This window comes from Pongo pygmaeus, chromosome 13, assembly GCF_028885625.2.
Source record: "Pongo pygmaeus isolate AG05252 chromosome 13, NHGRI_mPonPyg2-v2.0_pri, whole genome shotgun sequence".
NCBI lineage: Eukaryota > Metazoa > Chordata > Mammalia > Primates > Hominidae > Pongo > Pongo pygmaeus.
In genome coordinates, this window is record NC_072386.2 from 19327526 (window position 1) to 19350071 (window position 22546).

At 37.3% G+C, this 22546-nt stretch overlaps 1 protein-coding gene across 4 annotated transcripts in view; it reads right to left on the reverse strand.

Annotated features, from left to right (window-relative positions):
- Positions 1-22546, reverse strand: part of DCAF10 (DDB1 and CUL4 associated factor 10) — a 67482-nt gene that overhangs the window by 12414 nt on the left and 32522 nt on the right. For 2 of the 4 annotated variants that reach the window (XM_054500244.2, XM_054500245.2), the window contains exons 3-4: positions 13917-14114; positions 288-490 (exon numbers count right to left, since the gene is read on the reverse strand). In XM_054500244.2, the coding sequence (XP_054356219.1) occupies positions 288-490; positions 13917-14114 (401 nt within the window). The remainder of the gene's footprint in view (positions 1-287; positions 491-13916; positions 14115-22546) is intronic. The other 2 variants (XM_054500246.2, XM_054500247.2) reach the window with 1 other exon arrangement.

The following is a 22546-nucleotide window of genomic DNA, read 5'->3' on the forward strand; positions in this document are numbered from 1 at the left end:
TCCTGTGGCTAGCATAAAGCTAAAAGAAAATACTTTAGGGTCAGCAGTTATTCCTCCTAGTCCATTTGTGATTCAGAGGTACATATGAATGATATGTCAGAGATACATACAAATCATTATATCATTATACTTGCGTAGATAAAAATCCATCACTGAGCTTTCTAAAGAATGCCTTTTAAAAAATTGTCTTCCCTTTTCCTGCTATCATTCTCAGAAAAGAAACCTATATCATCTCTATGTTTGAGATTCTTGAGAAAAACCTTTTTGACCAAAAAAGAAAAGCTTACCTGAACTTGAAGTAGTTCTTCTTGCTCTTAAAATGGGATAGCTGCCTACTTCTAAAGACTTAGTTAAGTCAAGATCATGCAAAATTAAGAGATATCCAGAGGATGTTGAAATCAACATTTTGGAACAATCTGGTGTTAACCTCATTCGCATGAGAAAACGTGTGTGAAAGAATTTCTTATGTGGACACCCATCTTCTGTATACCTACAGGAGAAACCAAGCCAACAAAATCTAGAGTTATCATAAATATAACGGTTCAGTAATAATCATATTTTTTGCCCTTCAAAATAAAATGTAGGGAGGATGAGGAGAGCTTGGTCAATGGGCTCAAAATTACAATTAGGAGGAATAAGTTCTAGGGTATTAATATTGCACAGTAGGGTGATGATGGTTAATAGTAAGATACAGTATATTATAAAATAGCTAGAAGAGTGACTGTTACGTGTCCTTACCACAAAGGAATGATAAGTGCATGCTAACACTGATTTGCTCATTATACAACATATATGTATCAATACATCAAATTGTACCCTATAAATATGTACAGTTACAATGTGTCAATTAAAAAATATTTGAGGCCAGGCATGGTGGCTCATGCCTGTAACCCCAGCACTTTGGGAGACCAAGGCAGGAGGATTGCTTGAGCCTAGGAGTTCAAGACCATCCTGGGCAAGAGGGTGACCCCATCTCTACAAAAATTAAAAAAATTAAAATAAATTAGCTGAGTATGGTGGTGTGCATTCATAGTTCCAACTACTTAGGAGGCTGAGGTGGGAGGATCACACGAGCCTGGGAGTTTGAGGCTGCAGTGAGCTATGATCACACGACTGCACTCCAGCCTGGGTGACAGACAGACAGACCCTGTCTCTATTCAAAAAAAAAATTGAAACTTCAAAAATGAGATGTCTTTCCAATAAATTTTACTTTTTATGTTAATAATTATTATTTAAAATAACACATGTTGTTTTAATCAATTGTGGACTAATAATATTGTAATGATCATTAAATCCAGAAGAAATGTAACACTAATAGCCCTGTGGTCACAGAAAACAATTTTTAAAATTAATGTCAGTTTACATGCATATTTTTGATGCCAATAAGAATGATCAGTAGGCTGGGGGTGGTGGCTCACACCTGTAATCCCAACACTTTGGAAGGCTGAGGCGGGAGGACAGATGGAGCCCAGGAGTTCAAGACCAACCTGGGCAACATAGCAAGACCCTGTCTCTACAAAAAATAAAAAGTTAGCTGGAGACTGAGGTGCGAGGATGGTTTGAGCCTGGGATGTGGAGGGTGCAGTGAGCTATGATTGCACCACCCTATGAGAGAATATAATGAAAATGAGTAACAGAAGAAAAAGTTGTAAAACTCCAGCTGTTAAAAAAAAATAGAATTTACAGTCAATGTATATTGAGATTTACATACATGCTTAACAGTCTTTTTGCTCATCATTCCTTTGTTCATTTCCAACATTCCTTTTCTGATCCTTTCTTTCTGAAGTATATCCCTCAGAATTTTTTGTTTGTTTGTTTGTTTTTTGTTTTTTGAGATGGAGTTTTGCTCTTGTCACCCAGGCTGGAGTGCAATGGTACTGTCTCAGCTCGCTGCAACCTCTGCCTCCCGGGTTCAAGCGATTCTCCTGCCTCAGCCTCCCAAGTAGCTGGGATTACAGGCACTCACCACCACACCCATGCCTGGGATTACAGGCATGAACCACCATGCCCGGCCAGAATTTTTAAAAGTTAGACTTGGTTGAGGTAAATGCTCTCGCTTTTTATTGTTCTGAAAATCTTTTTTTTTTTTTGAGACGGAGTCTCACTCTTGTTGCCCAGGCTAGAGTGCAATGGCGCAATCTTGGCTCACTGTGACCTCCACCTCTTGGGTTTAAGCGATTCTCCTGCCTCAGCCTTTAAAAAAAATAAAATTTTTTAATGGTGTACATGATGTTTCAAATATGTATATATTGTGGAATAGCTAAATCAAGCTAACTTATATATATATATATATATATAACCTCACATACTTAACATTTATGATGATAACACTTAAAATCTACTTTTAACAAATTTCAATTATATATAATAACAACAGTAAATTGTCATTAACAGTGGTCATCATGTTGTACATTATAAATCTCCCAAGTAGCTGGGATTACAGGCACCTGCCAGCACATCCAGCTAATTTTTCACATTTTTAGTAGAGACGGGGTTTCACCATGTTGGCCAGGCTGGTCTCAAAATCCTGACCTCTGGTGATCCACCGCCTTGGCCTCCCAAAGTGCTGGGATTATAGGCATGAGCCACCATGCCCAGCCTGTTCTGAAAATCTTTATTTCACTCTCTTTTAAGAGACTGGGTCTCCCTCTGTTGCCCAGGCTGGGGTGCAGTGGCATAATCATAGCTCACTATAATCTCAAATTCCCAGGCTCAAGGGATCTTCCCACTTCAGCCTTCCAAGTAGCTGGAACTACAGGTGTGCACCACGACTCCTGGCTAATTTTTAAATTTTCTGTAGAGATGGGGTCTTGCTGTGTTGCCCAGGCTAGTCTTGAACTCCTGGTCTCAAGTGATCCTCCCACTTCAGCCTCTCAAAGTGCTGAGATTATAAGTATGAGCCACTATGCCCAGCTCAACTCATCTTATTGAATAAAGGTTTAGCTGAGCATATAATTTTAGGTCGTTGTTTCTTTCTGAATATTTAGGATAATTTTCCACAGAGTTCTATCTTCCATTGTTACTATTTGTGAGTCTGCTATTAGTCTGACTGTTACTTTGCGTAATTTATCTTTTTTCCCCCCTCTGGTTAATCTTTTCTCTGTCTTTAGAGTACTGCAATTTCACTGGTATATGTAAATTTGGATCTCTTTTTTTTTATCTTTATTGGGATTCGTTTGACTTTCCAAGTCTTAAGATTCATATTATTCATATATTCTGAAAGTTTCTCAGTCATTATTCCAATATTGCCTCTCACAGATTTTCTCTATTCTTTTAGAGCTCCAAATATATGTATGAAACATTCATGTTTGACTCTCCTTTTCTTATAACTTGCTTCTTTATATTTTCTATCTTTTCATTTCATTTCAATATCTTTTTCATATTATATTCTGGGTAACTTTGCAATATCTATTTTCATATATATATATATATATATTTTTTTTTTTTTTTTTTTTGAGACAGAGTCTTACTCTGTCACCCAATGCAGTGGCGTGATCTTGGCTCACTGCAACCTCCGCCTCCCAGGTTCAAGTGATTCTCCCGCCTCAGCCTCCCGAGTAACTGGGATTACAAGCGCCTGCCACCACGCCCAGCTAATTTTTGTATTTTTAGTAAAGATGGGGTTTTACCATGTTGACCAGGCTCAACTCCTCAAACTCCTGACCTCAAGTGATCCACCCACCTCGGCCTCCCAAAGTGCTGGGATTACAGGCGTGAGCCACTGTGCCCAGGCAGTTTATGCCCTTTATTTTAAAATTTGCTTATTGGCTAGGTGCAGTGGCCCATGCCCGTAATCCCAGCACTTTGGGAGGCCGAGGTGGGAGGATCACTTGAGCCAGAAGTTAGAGACCAGCATGGGCAACATAATGAGACACTGTCTCTATGAAAAAATGTAAAAGTAGCCAGGCAGAGTGTCACACCTGTGGTCCCAGGTACTTGAGAGGCTGAGGTAGGAAGATGGCTTGAACCCAGGAGGACAAGGTGGTCGTAAACTATGATTGTGCCACTATATTCCACCCTGTCACCCAAGCTGGAGTGCAATGGCACTATCTCGGTTCACTGCAGCCTCCTCCTCCCAGGTTCAAGCAATTCTGCTGCCTTAGCCTGCCGAGTAGCTGGGATTACAGGTGTGTGGCACCACACCCGGCTAATCTTTGTATTTTCGGTACAGACAAGCTTTCACCGTGTTGGCCAGGCTGGTCTTGAACTCCTGATCGCAAATGATCCACCCGCCTTGGCCTCCCAAAGTGCTGGGATTACAGGCGTGAGCTACCGCGCCAGGCCTAAAAAAATAAAAATTTTTAATGGTGTACATGATATTTGAAATATGTATATATTGTGGAATGGCTAAATCAAGCTAATTAATATATATATATAAAAATGCTAAGTATGTGAGGTTATATATATATAATATATAATATATTATATATATTATATTATATATGCTATATATTATGGTGCTATATATTATGATGATGCTATATATTATGATGCATTATATTATGATGCTATATATTATACATTATATACATATTATATATTATATACATATATAATATACATATATACATATATAATATACATATATACATATATAATGTATATAATATACAATATATAATATATAATGTATATAATATACAATATATAATATATAATGTATATAATATACAATATATAATATATAATGTATATATAATATACTATATATAATATATAATGTATATAATTATATATTATATAATGTATATATTATATATACATTATATATTATATAATTAATATATTATATATTATATAATATATAATATATAATGTATATATAATATTATACATAATATATAATGTATATATAATATTATACATAATATATAATGTATATATTATATTATATATTATATAACGTGTATATATTATATATTATATAACGTGTATATATTATATAATATATAACGTGTATATATTATATAATATATAACGTGTATATATTATATAATATATAACGTGTATATTATATTATATAATATATAACGTGTATATTATATTACATAATATATAACGTGTATATTATATAGTGTATATTATATATAATGTATATATAATATATATGTATATATAATATAATATATAATATATACGTATATATTATATAATATATATTGTATATACATATATATTATATAATATATGTATATATATACATATATGTATATATATACATATATGTATATATATTATATAATATATAATATATAGCATCATAATATAATGCATCATAATATATAGCATCATCATAATATATAGCATCATAATATATAGCATCATCATTATATATATAATATATAGCATCGTTAATGCTAAGTCTGTGAGGTTATATATATTATATATATATATAAAACCTCACAGACTTAGCATTTATGATGCTAACACTTAAAATCTACTTTTAACAAATTTCAATTATATATAATAACAACAGTAAATTGTCATTAACAGTGGTCATCATGTTGTACATTATAAATCTCTTGAACTTTTATTCCTCCTAACTGAAATGTTGTATTTTTTGACCAAAGTTTCCCTCCACTGTACTCCACCTACCTGTCCCCAGTCCCTGGTAACCACCATTCTACTATCTGCTTCTATGAGTTTTTGACTTTTTTAGATTCTACATGTAAGTGATATTTGTCTTTCTGAGCCTGGCTTATTTTGCTTAAGATAATGTCCTCCAGGCTCATTCGTGTTGTTGCAAATGACAAAATTTCCTTCCTTCTTAAGGCTGAATAGTATTTTGCTGTGTATATTACAACATTTTTAATCCATTCATTCATTGATGGACGTTTAGGTTAACTCCATATCTTGGCTACTGTGAATAGTGCTGCAATGAACATGAGAGTGCAGATATCTTTTCGACATAGTGATTTAATTTCCTTTGGATATATACCTAGTAGAAGGATTGCTGGATTTATATGGTAGTTCTATTTTTAAGTTTTTGAGGAACCTCCCTACTGTCTTCCATAATTTATATCTAATGACCTTTGTTAAATCTTACTAATTCTGATAATTTCTCTGAGGAATTTGTAAGATTTTCTATATAGATCAGGGATTAGAAAACTTTGGCCTATGGGCCAAATTTGGCCCACTTTTATCTATTTTATGTTTTAAAGACAGGGTGTCAATCTGTTGCCCAGGCTAGAGTGCAGTGGCGCGATCATGGCTCACTGAAACCTTGAACTCCTGGGCTCAAGGGGTCCTCCTGTCTCGCCCTCTTGAGTACCTGGGACTACAGGCGCTCACGGCCACACCTGGCTAATGTTTTAAATTTTTTGTTGTTGTTATTGTTGTTGTTGAGACACAGTCTTGCACTGTTGCCCAGGCTGGAATGCAGTGGTGCGATCTCGGCTCACTGCAACCTCCGCCTGCCAGGTTCAATTCACCCAGGTTCGATTCTCCTGCCTCAGCCTCCTGAGTAGCTGGGATTACAGGCACCCGCCACACCTGGCTAATTTTTTTGTATTTTTAGTAGAGACGGGGTTTCACTATATTGGCCAGGCTGGTCTTGGACTCCTGACCTCATGATCTGCCCACCTCAACCTCCCAAAGTGCTGGGATTACAGGCATGAGCCACCGTGCCTGGCCATGTTTTAAAATTTTTTTAGAGATGAGGTCTCACTATGTTGCCCAGGTTTGTCTCAAACTCCTGGGCTCACACAGTCCTCCCACCTTGGCCTCCCAAAATGATGGGATTATAGGCATGAGCCACTGTGCCTGACCACTGCCTGGTTCTGTAAAGAAAGTTTGTATGAACACAGCCACATCTATTCATTTATGTATCATCTATGATGGCTCAGAGACCGTGTAGTACACAAAGCCTAAAATATGTACTACCTGGTCCTTTACAGAAATAGTTTGCCAAGCCCTGATATATCATCTGTGAATAATACTGTTTTCTTCTTTCCAATCCATATGTAATTGTTTTCTTCCTTCTTTTATGGCACCAACTAGTACCCTCCCCCGCTTCACCCACCCCATGGCACTGATGAACAGTGGTGGTAACAGTGAGCAAGCTCTCCTTCCAGATTTTAAGGAGAAAACTTCTTAAGGTTCACCATTTTAAAATGTGCTATAATTTTTTAGTATATACTTTTGATAAATTTCCTTCTATCTCTAGTTAATTAATGATTCAGGAGTTTCACTGAGGTTTAACTTACATGCCATAAAACTCACTCATTTTAGGTGTAAATTAAGTATTTTTTTTTTTTCTGAGATGGAGTCTCATTCTGTCGCCCAGGCTGGAGAGCAGTGGCGTGATCTTGGCTCACTGGAACCTCCACCTCCTGGATTCAAGCAATTCTCCTGCCTCAGCCTCCTGAGTAGCTGGGATTACAGGCGCCCACCACCACGCCCTGCTAATTTTTGTATTTTTAGTAGACGGAGTTTCGCCATGTTGGCCAGGCTGGTCTCAAACTCCTGACCTCAGGTGATCCACCCCCCTCGGCCTCCCAAAGTGCTGGGATTACAGGTGTGAGCCACCACGCCAGGCCGCAATTAAATAATTTTTTAGTAAATTTACAGAGTTGTGCAATCATCAACACAATCCAGTTTTAGAACATTTTCATCACCTTAAGAGATTCCTCCTGCCCATTAGCAATCATTTTCTGTTCCCACTCTCAGCTCCAGGCAACCACTAATCAACTTTCTGTCTCTATTGATTTACCTATTCTAGATATTTTATATAAATAGAATCGTACAGTAAGTAGTCTTTTGCAAGTTGGCTTTTTTCTCCCAGCATAATTTTTTGAGGTTCATCCATGTCATAGCATGTATCAATTATTTGTTCGTTTTCATTGCTAAATAGTATTCTGTTGCATACATACATCACATTTTGTTTATCTATTTACCACTTGCTGGATATTTGGATTGGTTCCATTTTTGCTTATTATGAGTGCTACTATAAACATTCATGTACAAGTCTTTGTGTGGCCATATATGTTCATTTCTCTTGAATAGATATCTAGGAGTGGAATTAGTGGATCATATGGTAACTCCATGTTTAACATTTTATGAAACTGCCGAATTGTTTTCTAAAGTGGCTATTCCATTTTACATTCCCACCAGCAATGTGGGTTTCAGCAATCAGGGTTCCAGTTTCTCCACATTCTTGCCAATACTTGTTATTAATTAATAATATGGAGTCTTCCAATCCATGAACATGGACTATCTCCCCATTTATTGACAACTTCTTATATTCCCTTTAGCAATGTTTTATAGTTTTCAGTGTACAAATCTCATACCTCTTTTGTTAAATTTATTCCTATGTATTTTACCCTTTTTGATGCTATTGTGAATTAAATTATTTTCTTCATTCATTTTTGGATTGTTCATTGCTTATAAGTAGAAATACAATTGATTGTATATCTTGTGAATTTAGTAAACTTGTTTATTAGGTCTAGTGGATTTCTTGGTAGGTTCCTTACTATTTTCTATATACAGAAACATATCTCCTGCATATGAAGACAGTTTACTTCTTCCTTTCCAATCTGAATGCCTTTTCTTTTTTTTACCTGATTGCACCTCCAGTGCAATGTTGCACCTCCAGTATAATTTCAAATAGAAGTGGTGAGAGCCTTGCTTCCGATCTTAGGGGGAATGCATTCAGTCTTTTAATGTTAAGCAAGATTCTTAGCTGTTGAATACATTCCCTTTTATGCCTAGTTTTATCACAAAGAGATTTTGTCAAGTGCTTCTCTGTCTTGATTATCATATGGGTTTTGACCTTTATTAATATAATGTATTACATTAACTGATTTTGGGAGTTAAATCAACCCTGTATTCCTGGGACAAATTCCACTTGGTGATGACATAAAAATGTTTATATATATTGTTAGATTTGCTAATATTTTGTTGAGGATTTTTCCATCCTTTTTTTTTTTTTTTTTTTTTTTTTTTTTTGAGATGGAGTTTCACTCTTGTCCCCCAGGCTGGAGTGCAATGGTGTGATCTTGGCTCACTGCAACTTCCACCTTCTGGGTTCACACGATTCTCCTGCCTCAGCCTCCCGAGTAGCTGAGATTACAGGCATGCGCCACCACGCCCAGCTAATTTTTGTATTTTTAGTAGAGATGAGGTTTCACCATGTTGGCCAGGCTGGTCTTGAACCCCTGACCTCAAGTGATCCGCCCGCCTTGGCCTCTCAAAATGCTAGGATTACAGGCATGAGCCACCACACCCAGCCCTGTAGTTTCTATTCTTATGGTGTCTGTCTGGTTTTAGTATCAGGATAATAGTAGACTCAAAGAATGAGTTGGAAAATATCCTGTCTCCTCTATATTCTGGAAGAGTTTGTGAAGGATTGTTATTATTTACTATGTAAATATTTGATAGAATTAATCAGTGAAGCCATGTGATTCTGGGCTTTTCACTGTGGGAGTATTTTTAAATTACCAATTCAGGCCAGTCACAGTGGCTCACACCTGTAATCCCCCCACTTTGGGAGGCCGAGGCGGGCAGATCACTGAGGTCAGGAGTTTGAGACCAGCCTGACCAACATGGTGAAACCCTGTCTCTACTAAAAATACAAAAATTAGCCAGGGGTGGTGGTGGATGCCTGTAATCCCAGCTACTTAGGAGGCTGAGGCAGGAGGATCACTTGAACCCGGGAAGCAGAGGTTGCAATGACTCCATCTTAAAAAAAAAAAAAATTACCAATTCGATTTCTTTACTTGCTGTAGGTCTATAAGTCAATAGATTTTCTATTTATCTTAAGTCAATTTCAGTAATTTGTGACTCCCTAGGTGTCTATCTGTTCATCTGTGTTGCCTAATTTGTTGCCATAAAGTTGCTCATAGTACTCCTTATTAATCCTTTTAATTTCTGTAAGGTTGGTTATGATATCTCCTCTCTTTTGTTTTTAATTATGACTAAATGTTGAATCTTATTCCTCATTTGAAACAATCATACAGATTTACCCATTTTATCTGTTAATGTGGGTAATTATATTAATATAATTTCTATTGATAAACCATCTTTTCATTCCTTGAGTAAACCCAACTTGGTCATGATATTTACTATAATGTAGGGTTCAATTTCTTTGCATTTAGAATATTTGTATTTACATTCATATTACAGATTGGTCTTTCTTTTTTTTAATATTTGTTAAGTTCGGGTATCAAGGTCATACTAGTTTTATATATGATGTAAGAATTCTCTTTTTCAGTAATCTGATCAGTTTAATAAAATTAGGATGTTCTCTCTTATTTGCAATATTTGGTAGAAGTCACCTGTAAAACTGACAGACCTGCTCTTCTATTAGTACTGTAGGTAGTTTTTAATTCATTTTTTCCATTTCTTTAATGGCTGTGGCAGAGGTGATATTCAGAATATTTAAATAACAAGCACCGCATGAACACTTGCCAGTCAGAATAGATGCAGATGGCTGTGCTGGAACAGGGTCCTGGAATCGCAATATTGTGTAAGGGGGGCTTTTGCTACTGAATCATGGAGGTAGCAATGAGGGAGGTATCTATAGAAGAGGGGCCTGGGTAGTCAGACGGTGTCAGAGGGTAACTCAGGGCAGTGCCTATTTACGAATTCGTATGGAAGAAGTTCAGTCTTTTAACAGTACTTCAGCTGAACCAGTACATATTGGCTAAATATTAGTCCTAGTAATAGGTCTATTTCAGGTTTTCTATTTCTTCCTTGGCCAGTTTTGCTAAGGTGTATTTTTTAGTAAACTGCCTATTTCATCAAAGTTTTCAAGTATATAGGGATAAAGCTCATCTATCATCTTATATTGTTGTCTCCTTTTTTATTGCTGATATTATTTATGTCCTTTTTCTCTTGATGAATCTTGCCAGAGAATTGCCTATTCAATTAGCTTTTTTCAAAGAGCAGGCTTTAAAAAATCCTCTATTATATTTTCATTTTTGACATCATCAATTTTGTGCTTTTACACTTATCATTTCCATACATCTACTTTCATTGGGTTTATCCTTTAACTTTTTTCCAGTTTTTTGAGTAAGATGCTTAGTTCATCAATTTTCAACCTGTCTTCAGTATGATTTCTTCTTTGATCCATAAATTATTTAAAAGTGAGTTTATAAGTCTCTAAACATGAGAATTTTAAATTAATAACTAAATGATACTAAGAACAGGGAAAATGGTTTGTGTGATAATAGTCCTTTGGTACCAGCTGAAACCTACTTTGTAGTTCAGTACATGCTCAATTTTTGTACTGGTTCTAAGTTTGCTTCAGAGGATGTTTTCACTAGTTGTTGGTAGCAGAATTCAAATATGTGTCATACATCAAGCTTATTAATAATATTTAAATCTTCCACAGCCTTATCCATTTTTGTTTGTTGTTGTTGTTTTTATTTTTCTTTTTTGAGACAGAATCTCACTCTGTCACCCAGGCTGGCCCACTGCAACCTCCGCCTCCCAGGTTCAAGCGATTCTCCTGCCTCAGTCTCCCAAGTAGCTGGGATTACAGGCGTGTGCCACTAGGCCCTGCTAATTTTTGTGTTTTATTTATTTTTGTTGTTGTTGTTGTTATTGTTTTGAGACAGAGTCTCACTCTGTGGCCCAGGCTGGAGTATAGTGGCACAGCCTCGGCTCACTGCAACCTCTGCCTCCTGGGTTCAAGTGATTCTCCTGCCTCAGCCTCCCAAGTAGCTGGGATTACAGGCGCCAGCCACCACGCCTGGCTAAGTTTTGTATTTTTAGTAGAGATAGGGTTTCCGCATGCTGGCCAGGCTGGTCTCGAACTCCTGACCTCAGGTGATCCACCCACCTTGGCCTTCCAAAGTGCTGAGATTACAGGTGTGAGCCACCACACGTGGCCTAATTTTTGTATTTTTAGTAGAGACGGAGTTTCACCATATTGGCCAGGCTGGTCTCCTGACCTCAAGTGATCTGCCCACCTCAGCTTCCCAAAGTGCTGGGATTACAGGCGTGAGCCACCATGCCCGGCCCATTTTTGTCTGTCTTATCTACATAAGTAAATGAGAGAATGCTGTTAATATTTTCCACTGAGATGGAGATTTCTCACTTCTTTCTTGTAATTCTGTCCACTTTTACTTTTTATGGTTTTATGCCATGTTTTTAGGTGCATACAAGCTTTTATATTTTAGTGGAATTAATCTTTTGTTATAGTACCTTTTTATCAGTAATGCTTTTTGCCTTAAACTTTATTTTGTTTGCTATTAATGTAGCTACAACTGTTTTGTCTTTGATGTATAATTGTTTGTTTTTTCTCATCCTTTTACTTTCAACTTTTCTAGGTTTGTATGTTTTAACTGTGTCCCTTACAAAGAAAATACAGTTCTGTTTTATTTTTAATCTAATCTAACACTGTCTATTTTTAACTGGACAGTTTAGTCCGTATACATTTATCATAGTTATTAATATTTGGATTGAAGCTTAGGTTAGTTATCTGCCTACTAGTTTTATGCTTTGTGAAATAACAAAAAATATTTTTCCTGAAATTAAGGAAATTTATTTTGTAAGCCAGTTTTCATCATGAACTATACGATTTGGTCTCCTTCCTGTATAATTTTCTCCAACTTTTTAGTTGCAGTATTTGACTAGTTTTGTGCTTCCTAATTTACCTGTTCTTTTAAATAATTATCCTTTTTCCTTCCCTTCTCTGCTTCTATGGGATTGATCATGTTTTATTAGTTTTTTACCCTCTACTAATTTGGAAGTTATCATTTATATTTCTATTCAAATTTTATTTCTAAATTTTAGTAAACAAATTCATTTAGTAGGTATGCTTGTCTTTGTCTAAAGATAACCAATAGTTTTTGCCTTCCACTCAAAGAGTATGGGTAGCTAGAAATCTCTAAGAATAGCCCCTCTCTTTTTACATATGACCTTTAAGAAGAATATTTCGAAAATGATGGCCACACACAGTGGCTCATGCCTGTAATCCTTGTATTTTGGGAGCTGAGGCAGGAGGATCACTTGAGCCCAGGAGTTCAAGACCAGCCTGGGCAGCATAGCGAGACCCTGTCTCTACAAAAAATAAAAAATTAGGTGGGCATGGTGGCACATGCCTGTAGTCCTAGCTGCTCAGGAATCTGAGGCAGGAGGATCACTTAAGCCTGGGAGATCCAGTCTGCAGTGAGCTGTGACTACCATTGCACTACAGCCTGGGTGACCATGCGAGACCCTGTCTCAAAAACAACAACAAAAACAAATATACACAGAAATGATCATGGTGTGTTTACTATATTATCATTTCACCATGGCTAGCAAAGCAGGCATATTTTAATTGTTTTCAAACTTCAACTCTTTAAATATCAATTTCTTTACAAGGAGACATTTTGTTGGAATGTTGCACAACAGAGGCATAACTGGCATTTTAGGTGGGACAACTAGTCCACTGTGCACACTGACCTGTGCACTGCAGGATGTTTAGAAACTCTGGTCCTTGCCGACTACATGCTAGTAGATAGTTCTCTTCCCCCACAGTGACAATCAAAACTGCCCCACGCTTTATTTCTAAACATTCCCTTTGAGATCAGTACCATTCCAAATGAGAACTACTCTTTTAATGCATGAAAACAAAGAACAAAAATTACAAAATAAATATATGTAGAATTGAGGGAAGAAAAAGTGAGAAACAGTTTAGTTTCACGGGAGAAATAACAAAAATATTTTTCCTTAAATTCAGGAAACTCTTTTTTTATACGCCAGTTTTCATCATTGACTATACTACTTGGTCTCCTTCCGGTGTAATTTTCTCCAAAATTTTTAGTTGCAGTATATGACTAGGTACGATTAACAAAATATATCATCAGTTTTTGGTGGCTTTTCCTAAAGCCAGTTTCCTTCTCGAGGCCAGGACAGAGCACTGACTTTGTTCACCATCTTTAAAAAAATGTTTTTGTTCATAACCCTAACATGGTCTCCTATTCACAAACCTGTTAGTGTCCCAAATAATGACATTTCCATCAAATCCTGATGTTACTAAGAGTCTTGTATTAGTATCATATTCGATGTTCTTCACCCAGCTAGTGTGACCATGTAAAGTGCATACTTTGGTGTTCAATTTTCTCAGATCCCATAGTGCTATTGTAGTGTCATCAGAGCAGGTAGCAAACAGCCGGTTATCAAGAAATCTATAAAAGCAGAAAAACAAAACCCTGGTTCATTTAATCTCTTTTTAAAGGAAAATTGATTTGAGAAACAGTCACTATATTACCTAGTCAAGAAAGAAAGAAAAAAAGGACTACACACTCACTATGTAAACCCAATGACTGATACACTATAAAAAGTATACTTTGCATAATCACAGAGCCAGGATACTATGATTTAATGACAGTCACATTGCAATTGGATCCATTTGCTTTAAATTACTGATTTTTATTTGAAATTGGAAATAGGGGTAAGTGTTTGGAAAACAGTGACAGAAGGGAAAAAAAGAACTTCAGAATCTCTATAGGAAACAAAAATGATGAGAGAGAATTTAATAGGAGATAGAGGAAGTTTTGAAGACTTGATTGCTGAGAGGGACACATTACACATAATAAAAATCATAAGAAATATTTGCTCTGCTACAAGGAACATCTTTTTCTATTTAGAACACAGTTACATACAAACATTGCTGTAAAAATTGCCATTATTTTAAATCTTTTAACTCAAAGGTATTTCCCAAATAATCTCTTAGCAACATTTTATTAGGACCAATCAAGATTACAAAATAGACTTAAAATACTCTATAATTCAGACTTTTTATTATTTTACACTAACTTCTCAATCCTTAGTGAGAATATATTTAATACAAATACTTAAAAAATAAACTACTATTCACACTTGAATTTTCGTTTAACATTAGGATGCTTTCTGTAATACATGCTGTTATCCTAATCTCTTACAGAAGAAATGAATTCTGGTACTTCTTCTAAGATAAATTTACATATAATTGTCAGAAATCAACCTCAATATCCACAAATACCATAACGACCTTCCTAAAATTGATCACGGTTTTCAAATACCAGGCGTTTACACAGGTTGTTTCTGCTAGGTGAAACAACCTTCCTCCTGCCCCTGGATCTGGCTAATTCTTGCTTTCTTTTTAATACCATCATGTGTCACTTAATGATGGAATACATTCTGAGAAATGTGTCCTTAGGTGATTTTGTTGTTGTGTGAACATCATAGAATGAACTTACACAAACCTAGATGGTACGCACTGAGGTTATATGGTATATATGGTATATAGCCTATCACTCATAGGCTACAAATGTGCACAGCATGTTACCATACTAAATACTGTAGGCAACTGTAACACAATTGTAAGTATTTGTATATTGAAAGATAGAAAAAACAGTAAAAGTACTGTATAAAAGATTTAAAATGTTATACCTGTATAGGGCACTTACCATGGATGGAGCTTGCAGGAGTGGGAGTTGCTCTGGGTGAGTCAGTGAGTGAGGGGTGAGTCAGTGTGAAGGCCTAGGGCATTACTGTCCATTACCGTAGACATTATAAAGACTGTACACTTAGGCTACACTAAATTAGTTTAAAAATTTTTCGTCAATAATAAATTAACCTTAGATTACTATAACTTTTTTTACTTCATGAATTTTTAATTTTTTAAACTTTTGACTCTTTTGTAATAACAGCTTAAACACAAACACATTGTACAACTGTACAAAAATATTTTCTTTCTTTATATCCTTATTTCATTAACTTTTTTCTATTAAAATGTTTACTTTTTAAACTTTTTTGTTAAAAACAAAGACACACATTAGCCTAGTCCTACACAGGGTAAAAATCATCAATATCACTGTCTTCCACCTCCACATCTTGCCCCACTTGAAGGCCTCCAGGGGCAATAACAGGAACAGAGCTGTCATCTCCTGATAACAATGGCTTCTCCTGGAATACCTCCTGAAGAACCTCCCTGAGGCTGTTTTACAGTTTACTTTTTTTTTTTTTAAGTAGGAGTACATTCTAAAATAACAATAAAAGTATAACATAGTAAGTATTAGGCAATAGGAATTTTTCAGCTCCATTATAATCTTCTGGAACCACTGTTGTATATGGTGTCACTCACTGAAACGTTGTTATGTGGCATATAACTGTATTCAGCTGTTATCCCCTCCAGGAAGCCTTCCTTGTTTAACCAGCCTAGTAGACCTACCAATTCTCTGAGCTCCCAAAGCATTCTGGGAGCTTCTATCATAATACTTAATATTATACTGTAAGGAACAACTTTACTATAAACTCTTTGAAGACAGAAGGAACCTGTCTGCCTAGGGTCATGGTTAGATCTGCAGTATACAATACACATGGTGCCAGACACATATGCACTCAACAAATACTTACAAAATAAATGAAAGAGGAGTTCACTGCCTAGCAGAAAAGACATTGTAACTACATAATTACACAAAATAATTGTGTGGAATAAGCAAAGAGGGTGGCTGGGAAAGACTTCATGATGTTATCATTTGAACTGAATAAAAGATGAGCAGGAGCTCCCTAAGTGGTCAGGGTTACTAAGCAAAGATACACAGGCATGTGAGCGGATGGTGCCCTCTGAGAAGCAGCAGTTAGGAGTGCTGTGTGTGGGAAAGTAGATATGACTAGGGAATACATTATGGATTTATTCTATGGTGATTCCCAGTAACTATTTTTTAATTATAAAAATACATTTCCTGGCCAGGCGTGGTAGCTCATGCCTATAATCCCAACATTTTGGAAGGCCAAGATGGATGGATCACTTGAGCTCAGGAGTTTGAGACCAGCCTGGGCAACATGACGAAACCCCATCGCTCATTTTAAAAATAACAATAACAAAAAACATTTCTATTGAAAATATTTTTAATGAAAAAAATCGGCTGGGCGCAGTGGCTTACACCTGTAATCCCAGCACTTTGGGAGGCCAAGGCGGGTGGATCACAAGGTCAGGAGTTCACGACCAGCCTGGCCAAGATGGTGAAACCCTGTCTTTACTAAAAATACAAAAAAAATTAGCTGGGCGTGGTGGCGGGCGCCTGTAATCCCAGCTACTCGGAGGCTGAGGCAGAGAATTGCTTGAACCCAGGAGGCGGATGTTGCAGTGAGCTGAGATCATGCCACTGCACTCCAGCTGGGGCACAGAGCAAGATTCTGTCTCAAAAAAAACAAAAAAAAGAAAAAAAGAGAAAAAAAATCCATCACCAAAAATAACCACTTTATTGATGTTTAGCTTAATTTCTATGTTTTAAACCTAATATTATCTCAAAAACATATTGCCATTATTAAAGATTTATTGACAAAATCATGTTTAATGGATGAATAGTGTTCACTGTATGAAGAAACTGAAACCTTTTTTCTTTTTAATTTTTTTTTTTTTTTGGAGACAGAGTCACGCTTTATGCCCCAGGTGCTCACTGCAACCACTACCTCCTACATTCAAGTGATTCTCATGCCTCAGCCTCCAGAGTAGCTGGGATTACAAGCTCCCGCCACGACGCCCAGCTAATTTTTGTATTTTTAGTAGAGACAGGTTTCGTCAGGTTGGCCAGGTTGGTGACAAACTCCTGACCCTCAGGTGATCTGCCTGCCTCAGCCTCCCAAAGTGCTGGGATTACAGGAGTGAGCCACCGTGCCCGGCTTCTTTTTAAAATGAATATGCAATTTTTGGGTGTTTGGAATGCTTACAATTTTTTACAACTAAAAAACACTAAGATGAGCATACTTACAGCCAAATATTAATCACATCCCTATGTATTTCTCTAAGTATATTCCCAGAAAAACATATTGCAAAGTAAAATGAGATTTTTTTAATGTAAGTTTTTTTTAATGTAGCCAAATTGTTCTCCAAAAAAAATACCAATATGGAGTTCCATCAGCAGTTAGGAGAGTGTCCATTTTCCCAAATCCTTGCCACATAGGTCTTTAAACAAACTTTCTCCTAAGTGCTAGGAAAAAAATCATCTTGCTTTAAGTTGAAACTTTTATTTTTAGTAAAGTTGAAACTTTTTCACATTTATTAGAAAAATATATTTCTTTGCTCTTCATGTTCCTTGCTGATTTTATAACTGCAGTATTATTTTAGTTACTGAGTTGTAAAAAAAATTTAAAGGTAATATATCAGTTTTTCAAATACTGTGCATTGCATATATTTTCAACATATTTCTATCTTTTATATGGTTTATGTTTTCTTACCATATCGAAATTTTAATTTTTTTTTTTCTTGAGACAGGGTCTTGCTCTGTTGCCTGGGCTAGAGTGCAGTGATGATTATGGCTCACTGCAGCCTTGACCTCCCAGGCTCAAGCAACCCTCCTCGTCTCAGCCTCCTGAGTAGCTGGGACTATGGGCACACGCCACCATGCCCAGCTAATCAAAATTTTCCTTCTTTTTTTTTTTTTGACACACAAGCAGTATGTATTCAACACACTGATACCTGACAGCATGTCAGGAAAAGAGAAGAGGCAATGCAGTTTAATGGGGGAAAAACTGAGAAGTCATAACTACTCCAAAGATGTGAAGGAAACCACAAAAGACATGGACCTGCTTCTACTATAAAAAGAAAATGAAGCACTTCTCTGGGGTTGCTATACCAACTATTTCAGCCCATTGTAGTCTTGCCTCTTTCAGGGCTTTAGCCACTATTTCATTTCATGTAAAAGCAGACATCGCCTAACAGAGTGACGTTTACCAAAAGAAAGAGGGCTTATCAGTGAGAAGCTTAGTAAAGAAAAATATTTACCTATGCTTTGCACAATTTTCTTTTCTTTTTTTTTTTTTGAGACGGAGTCTCACTCTGTTGCCAGGCTGGAGTGCAGTGGCACGATCTCGTCTCACTGCAGCCTCCACCTCCCAGGTTCAAGCGATTCTCCTGCCTCAGCCTCCTGAGTAGCTGGGATTACAGGTGTGCACCACCACGTTCAGCTAATTTTTGTATTTTTAGTAGAGACGGGGTTTCACCGTGTTAGCCAGGATGGTCTCGATCTCCTGACCTCGTGATCCGCCCGCCTCGGCCTCCCAAAGTGCTGGGATTACAGGCGTGAGCCACCATGCCCGGTCTGCTTTGCGCAATTTTCAAAAGCCACTATTTCTATTCAATTTTGGGTACTTACTACAGTGCTGGATGCAAAGTTTATGCAGTAAAAGCTTATTGAATGAATGAATCACAGGATAAATAATACAACTAGTAATTTCTTAAGATCATAAATTCCATTACAGTAACCCTGGTAGGCAACTCTATAAAGTTCTGGGCTCCAAGAAGAAGTCAGTGCATGCCATAAATGTGTTTAATCTGCTGTGAAGTATATTCACAGTCTTCAAAATGTAATGCTTAAATGAGATAAAATTGGTTGGTTACCACCCCCAAATTAGCATATGCCAGCCTGCACAAAGGTAAATAGCAAAAACTTTAACTGCTCAATCTGAATTAACCAAAGATTCCTTCTAGGAATCTGAAAAAAAAATAAATAAATAAGGGTGTGAACACTTCAAGCACTTATTTTCAGATGCATCAACTGACATAAATTAAAAATGGTACAAACTAATAATTGAACACCAGTAGCATAACAAAATAGAATTTTCACTCTTTCCACTTTGAGTCAAAGTGGTTTGCTCATGTTTGTTGAAATCAGAACTGAAACAATGACATGTATAAAAAGAATAGATAAAAGTGGTTCTTCCATTAAAGTTCCATTCCCTGTTCTCAGCTGATGAGGGCACGAGAACTCAGTGGAGCAGTTAGGGCAGACTCAAATCATCTCAGCTGGAAGCACTCTCCACTTAAACATACTCATCTGGCCCACCCTCATTTCAAATTCAGGCAAAAATGGCCTCCCTGAGGCTTTAGGACTTGCTTTCTTCTTCTTCTTCTGATAGTGTTTCCCAGACTGGCTCCTTGACGTGTTCTGGTAACTGTTCTAATTGTGTCTTTGTCACTTCCATGGCAACCCCTTCAGGTAAGTTTTGCTGAATATATTCCAAGTAGACGTCTGCTGTGCCTCCAGTCAGAGGTTCTAACTCTAAACATCTGTGAAGTGTTCTCATTTCATACTCAACTCTGTGCTTCTTGTAAATATGCACTGATTTGAGAAGAGTAAATCGCTCTGTTTTCTTTGGAGGTTCGTGTACTTTAATAGAGATACCAAGTTCTTTAGCAGCAAGCACAGCAAAATATTCCTAACTGTCCAATACAGCCTTACCGTGGCGGCGCGGACGGCGTTTGGGACCGTGTGCCGGCGCCTCTGGCAGGGATTGGGGAATTTTTCTGTAAACAGTTCTAAGGGCTATACAGCCAAAAATGGTGGCTTTCTTCTCAGTACCAATATGAAGTGGGTACAGTTTTCAAACCTACACGTCGATGTTCCAAAGGATTTGACCAAACCTGTGATAACAATCTCTGATGAACCAGACACATTATATAAAATTTTAATTCTTATATTGTCAAATCCATTTTTCCCTTATAGGTTTACCTTTACTGATAAAGTTTTTTGTTGTTGTTGTTGTTTTGAGACTGAGTTTCACTCTTGTTGCCAGGGCTGGAGTGCAATGGCGTGATTCTCAGCTCACTGCAACCTCCGCCTCCCGGGTTCAAGCGATTCTCCTGCTTGAGCCTCCTAAGTAGCTGGGATTACAGGTGCCCGCCACCATGCCCAGGTAATTTTTTTTTTTTTTTTTTTGGACGGAGTCTCACTCTGTCTCCCAGGCTGGAGTGCAGTGGCGCGATCTCGGCTCACTGCAACTCCACCTTCCGGGCTCAAGTCATTCTCCTGCCTCAGCCTCCGGAGTAGCTGGGATTACAGGCGCCCACCATCACGCCTGGCTAGTTTTTGTATTTTCAGTAGAGACAGGGTTTCACCATTTTGGCCAGGCTGGTCTCAAACTCCTGGCATCAAATGATCTGCCTGCCTCGGCCTCCCAAAGTGCTGGGATTACAGGCGTGAGCCACCACACCCGGCCCCAGCTAATTTTTTTTTTACATTTTTAGTAGAGACAGGGTTTCAACATGTTGGCCAAGCGGGTTTTGAACTCCTGACCTCAACTGATCTGCCTACTTCGACCTCCCAAAGTGCTAGGATTACAGGTGTGAGCCACTGCCCTGGCCCTGATGATGCTTTCTAAAGTAAAACTAGTTCAATGACTTCTATATTTGACAGAAATTATGTGACTGAGACTGGGCACAGTGGCTCACACCCATAATCCCAGCACTATGGGAGGCCGAGGCCAGCTGATCTCTTGAATTCAGGAGTTTGAGACCAGCCTGGGCAACATGGTGAGACCTCGTCTCTACGAAAAATACCAAAATTAGCCAGGTGTGGTGGCTCGCGCCTGTAGTCCCAGCTACTCAGGAGGCTGAGGCAAGAGAATCGCTTGAGCCAGGGAGGCGGAGGTTGCAGTGAGTCGAGATAGCACCACTGCACTCCAGCCTGGGCGACAATGAGTGAAACTCTGTCTCGAAAAAAAAAAAAAAAAAAGCACGTGATTGAGAAAAATACATACAAAAAATATTTTCTAAAAGGCTACTGGAAAATTAAAGTTTTAAAATAAATTGAGCATATTCATACATTTGAAAAGTTTTTAAAAAATAACAAAGATATTTTATTCAGTCTACAGAAAATACTTAATGCACAGATGGATTTAAAACCCCAATGGGGGACTGTTGTGGGGTGGGGGGAGGGGGGAGGGATAGCATTAGGAGATACCTAATGCTAAATGGCGAGTTAATGGGTGCAGCGCACCAGCATGGCACATGTATACATATGTAACTAACCTGCACATTGTGCACATGTACCCTCAAACTTAAAAGTATAATAATAATAATAATGAAAAAATAAAAATAAAAAAACTAAATAAAAAATAAAACCCCAATGGGGTTATATTGCTGTAGGCCACAGTGGTCTGAGAGTTTTAAGGAAGAGAGATTATTAGAATGAGAGCTTCAGAAAGATCTCTGAACTGGCTAGGTTTCCAGACTGTTGGACTTTCATAAAAAATAAAAAGAGGGATTAGCTTTTTAATTTTTGTTAATAAGGTCATTTAAAAAACTATAATTGTTGCATGAAAGGATATTTTAATACCAAAAATATAGAAAAATATAAAGTTGGAATAAAAGCTAATAATTTTGAATTGAATAAGTTTAATGAGAAATTCAATACTTTGACTTTAATTGGCTCATTTTTGCCTCAAAATATTACTTATTAAAAACTTTGATATTGGAAGTTGCTGTTTAGTAAAACATAAATTTAAAAAAAGTTGGCTGGGCACAGTGGCTCACTCCTGTAATTCCAGCACTTTGGGAGGTCAACAAGGGCAGACTTGAGCTCGAGTTTGAGACCAGCCTGGGCAACATGATGTAACCCCATCTCTACTAAAAATACAAAAATTAGCCAGGTGTGATGACGCCTGCCTGTAATATCAGCTACTCGGGAGGCTGACGCAGGAGAATCACTTGAGCTGGCAGGGCGGAGGCTATAGTGAGCCGAGATCGCGCCACTGCCCTCCAGCCTAGGCGGCAAAGCAAACAAAAAAAACTTTGGTATTGGAAAATCACTGATAAAGAGAAAAAAATTGTAGAATATTAAGAATGTACACTAGG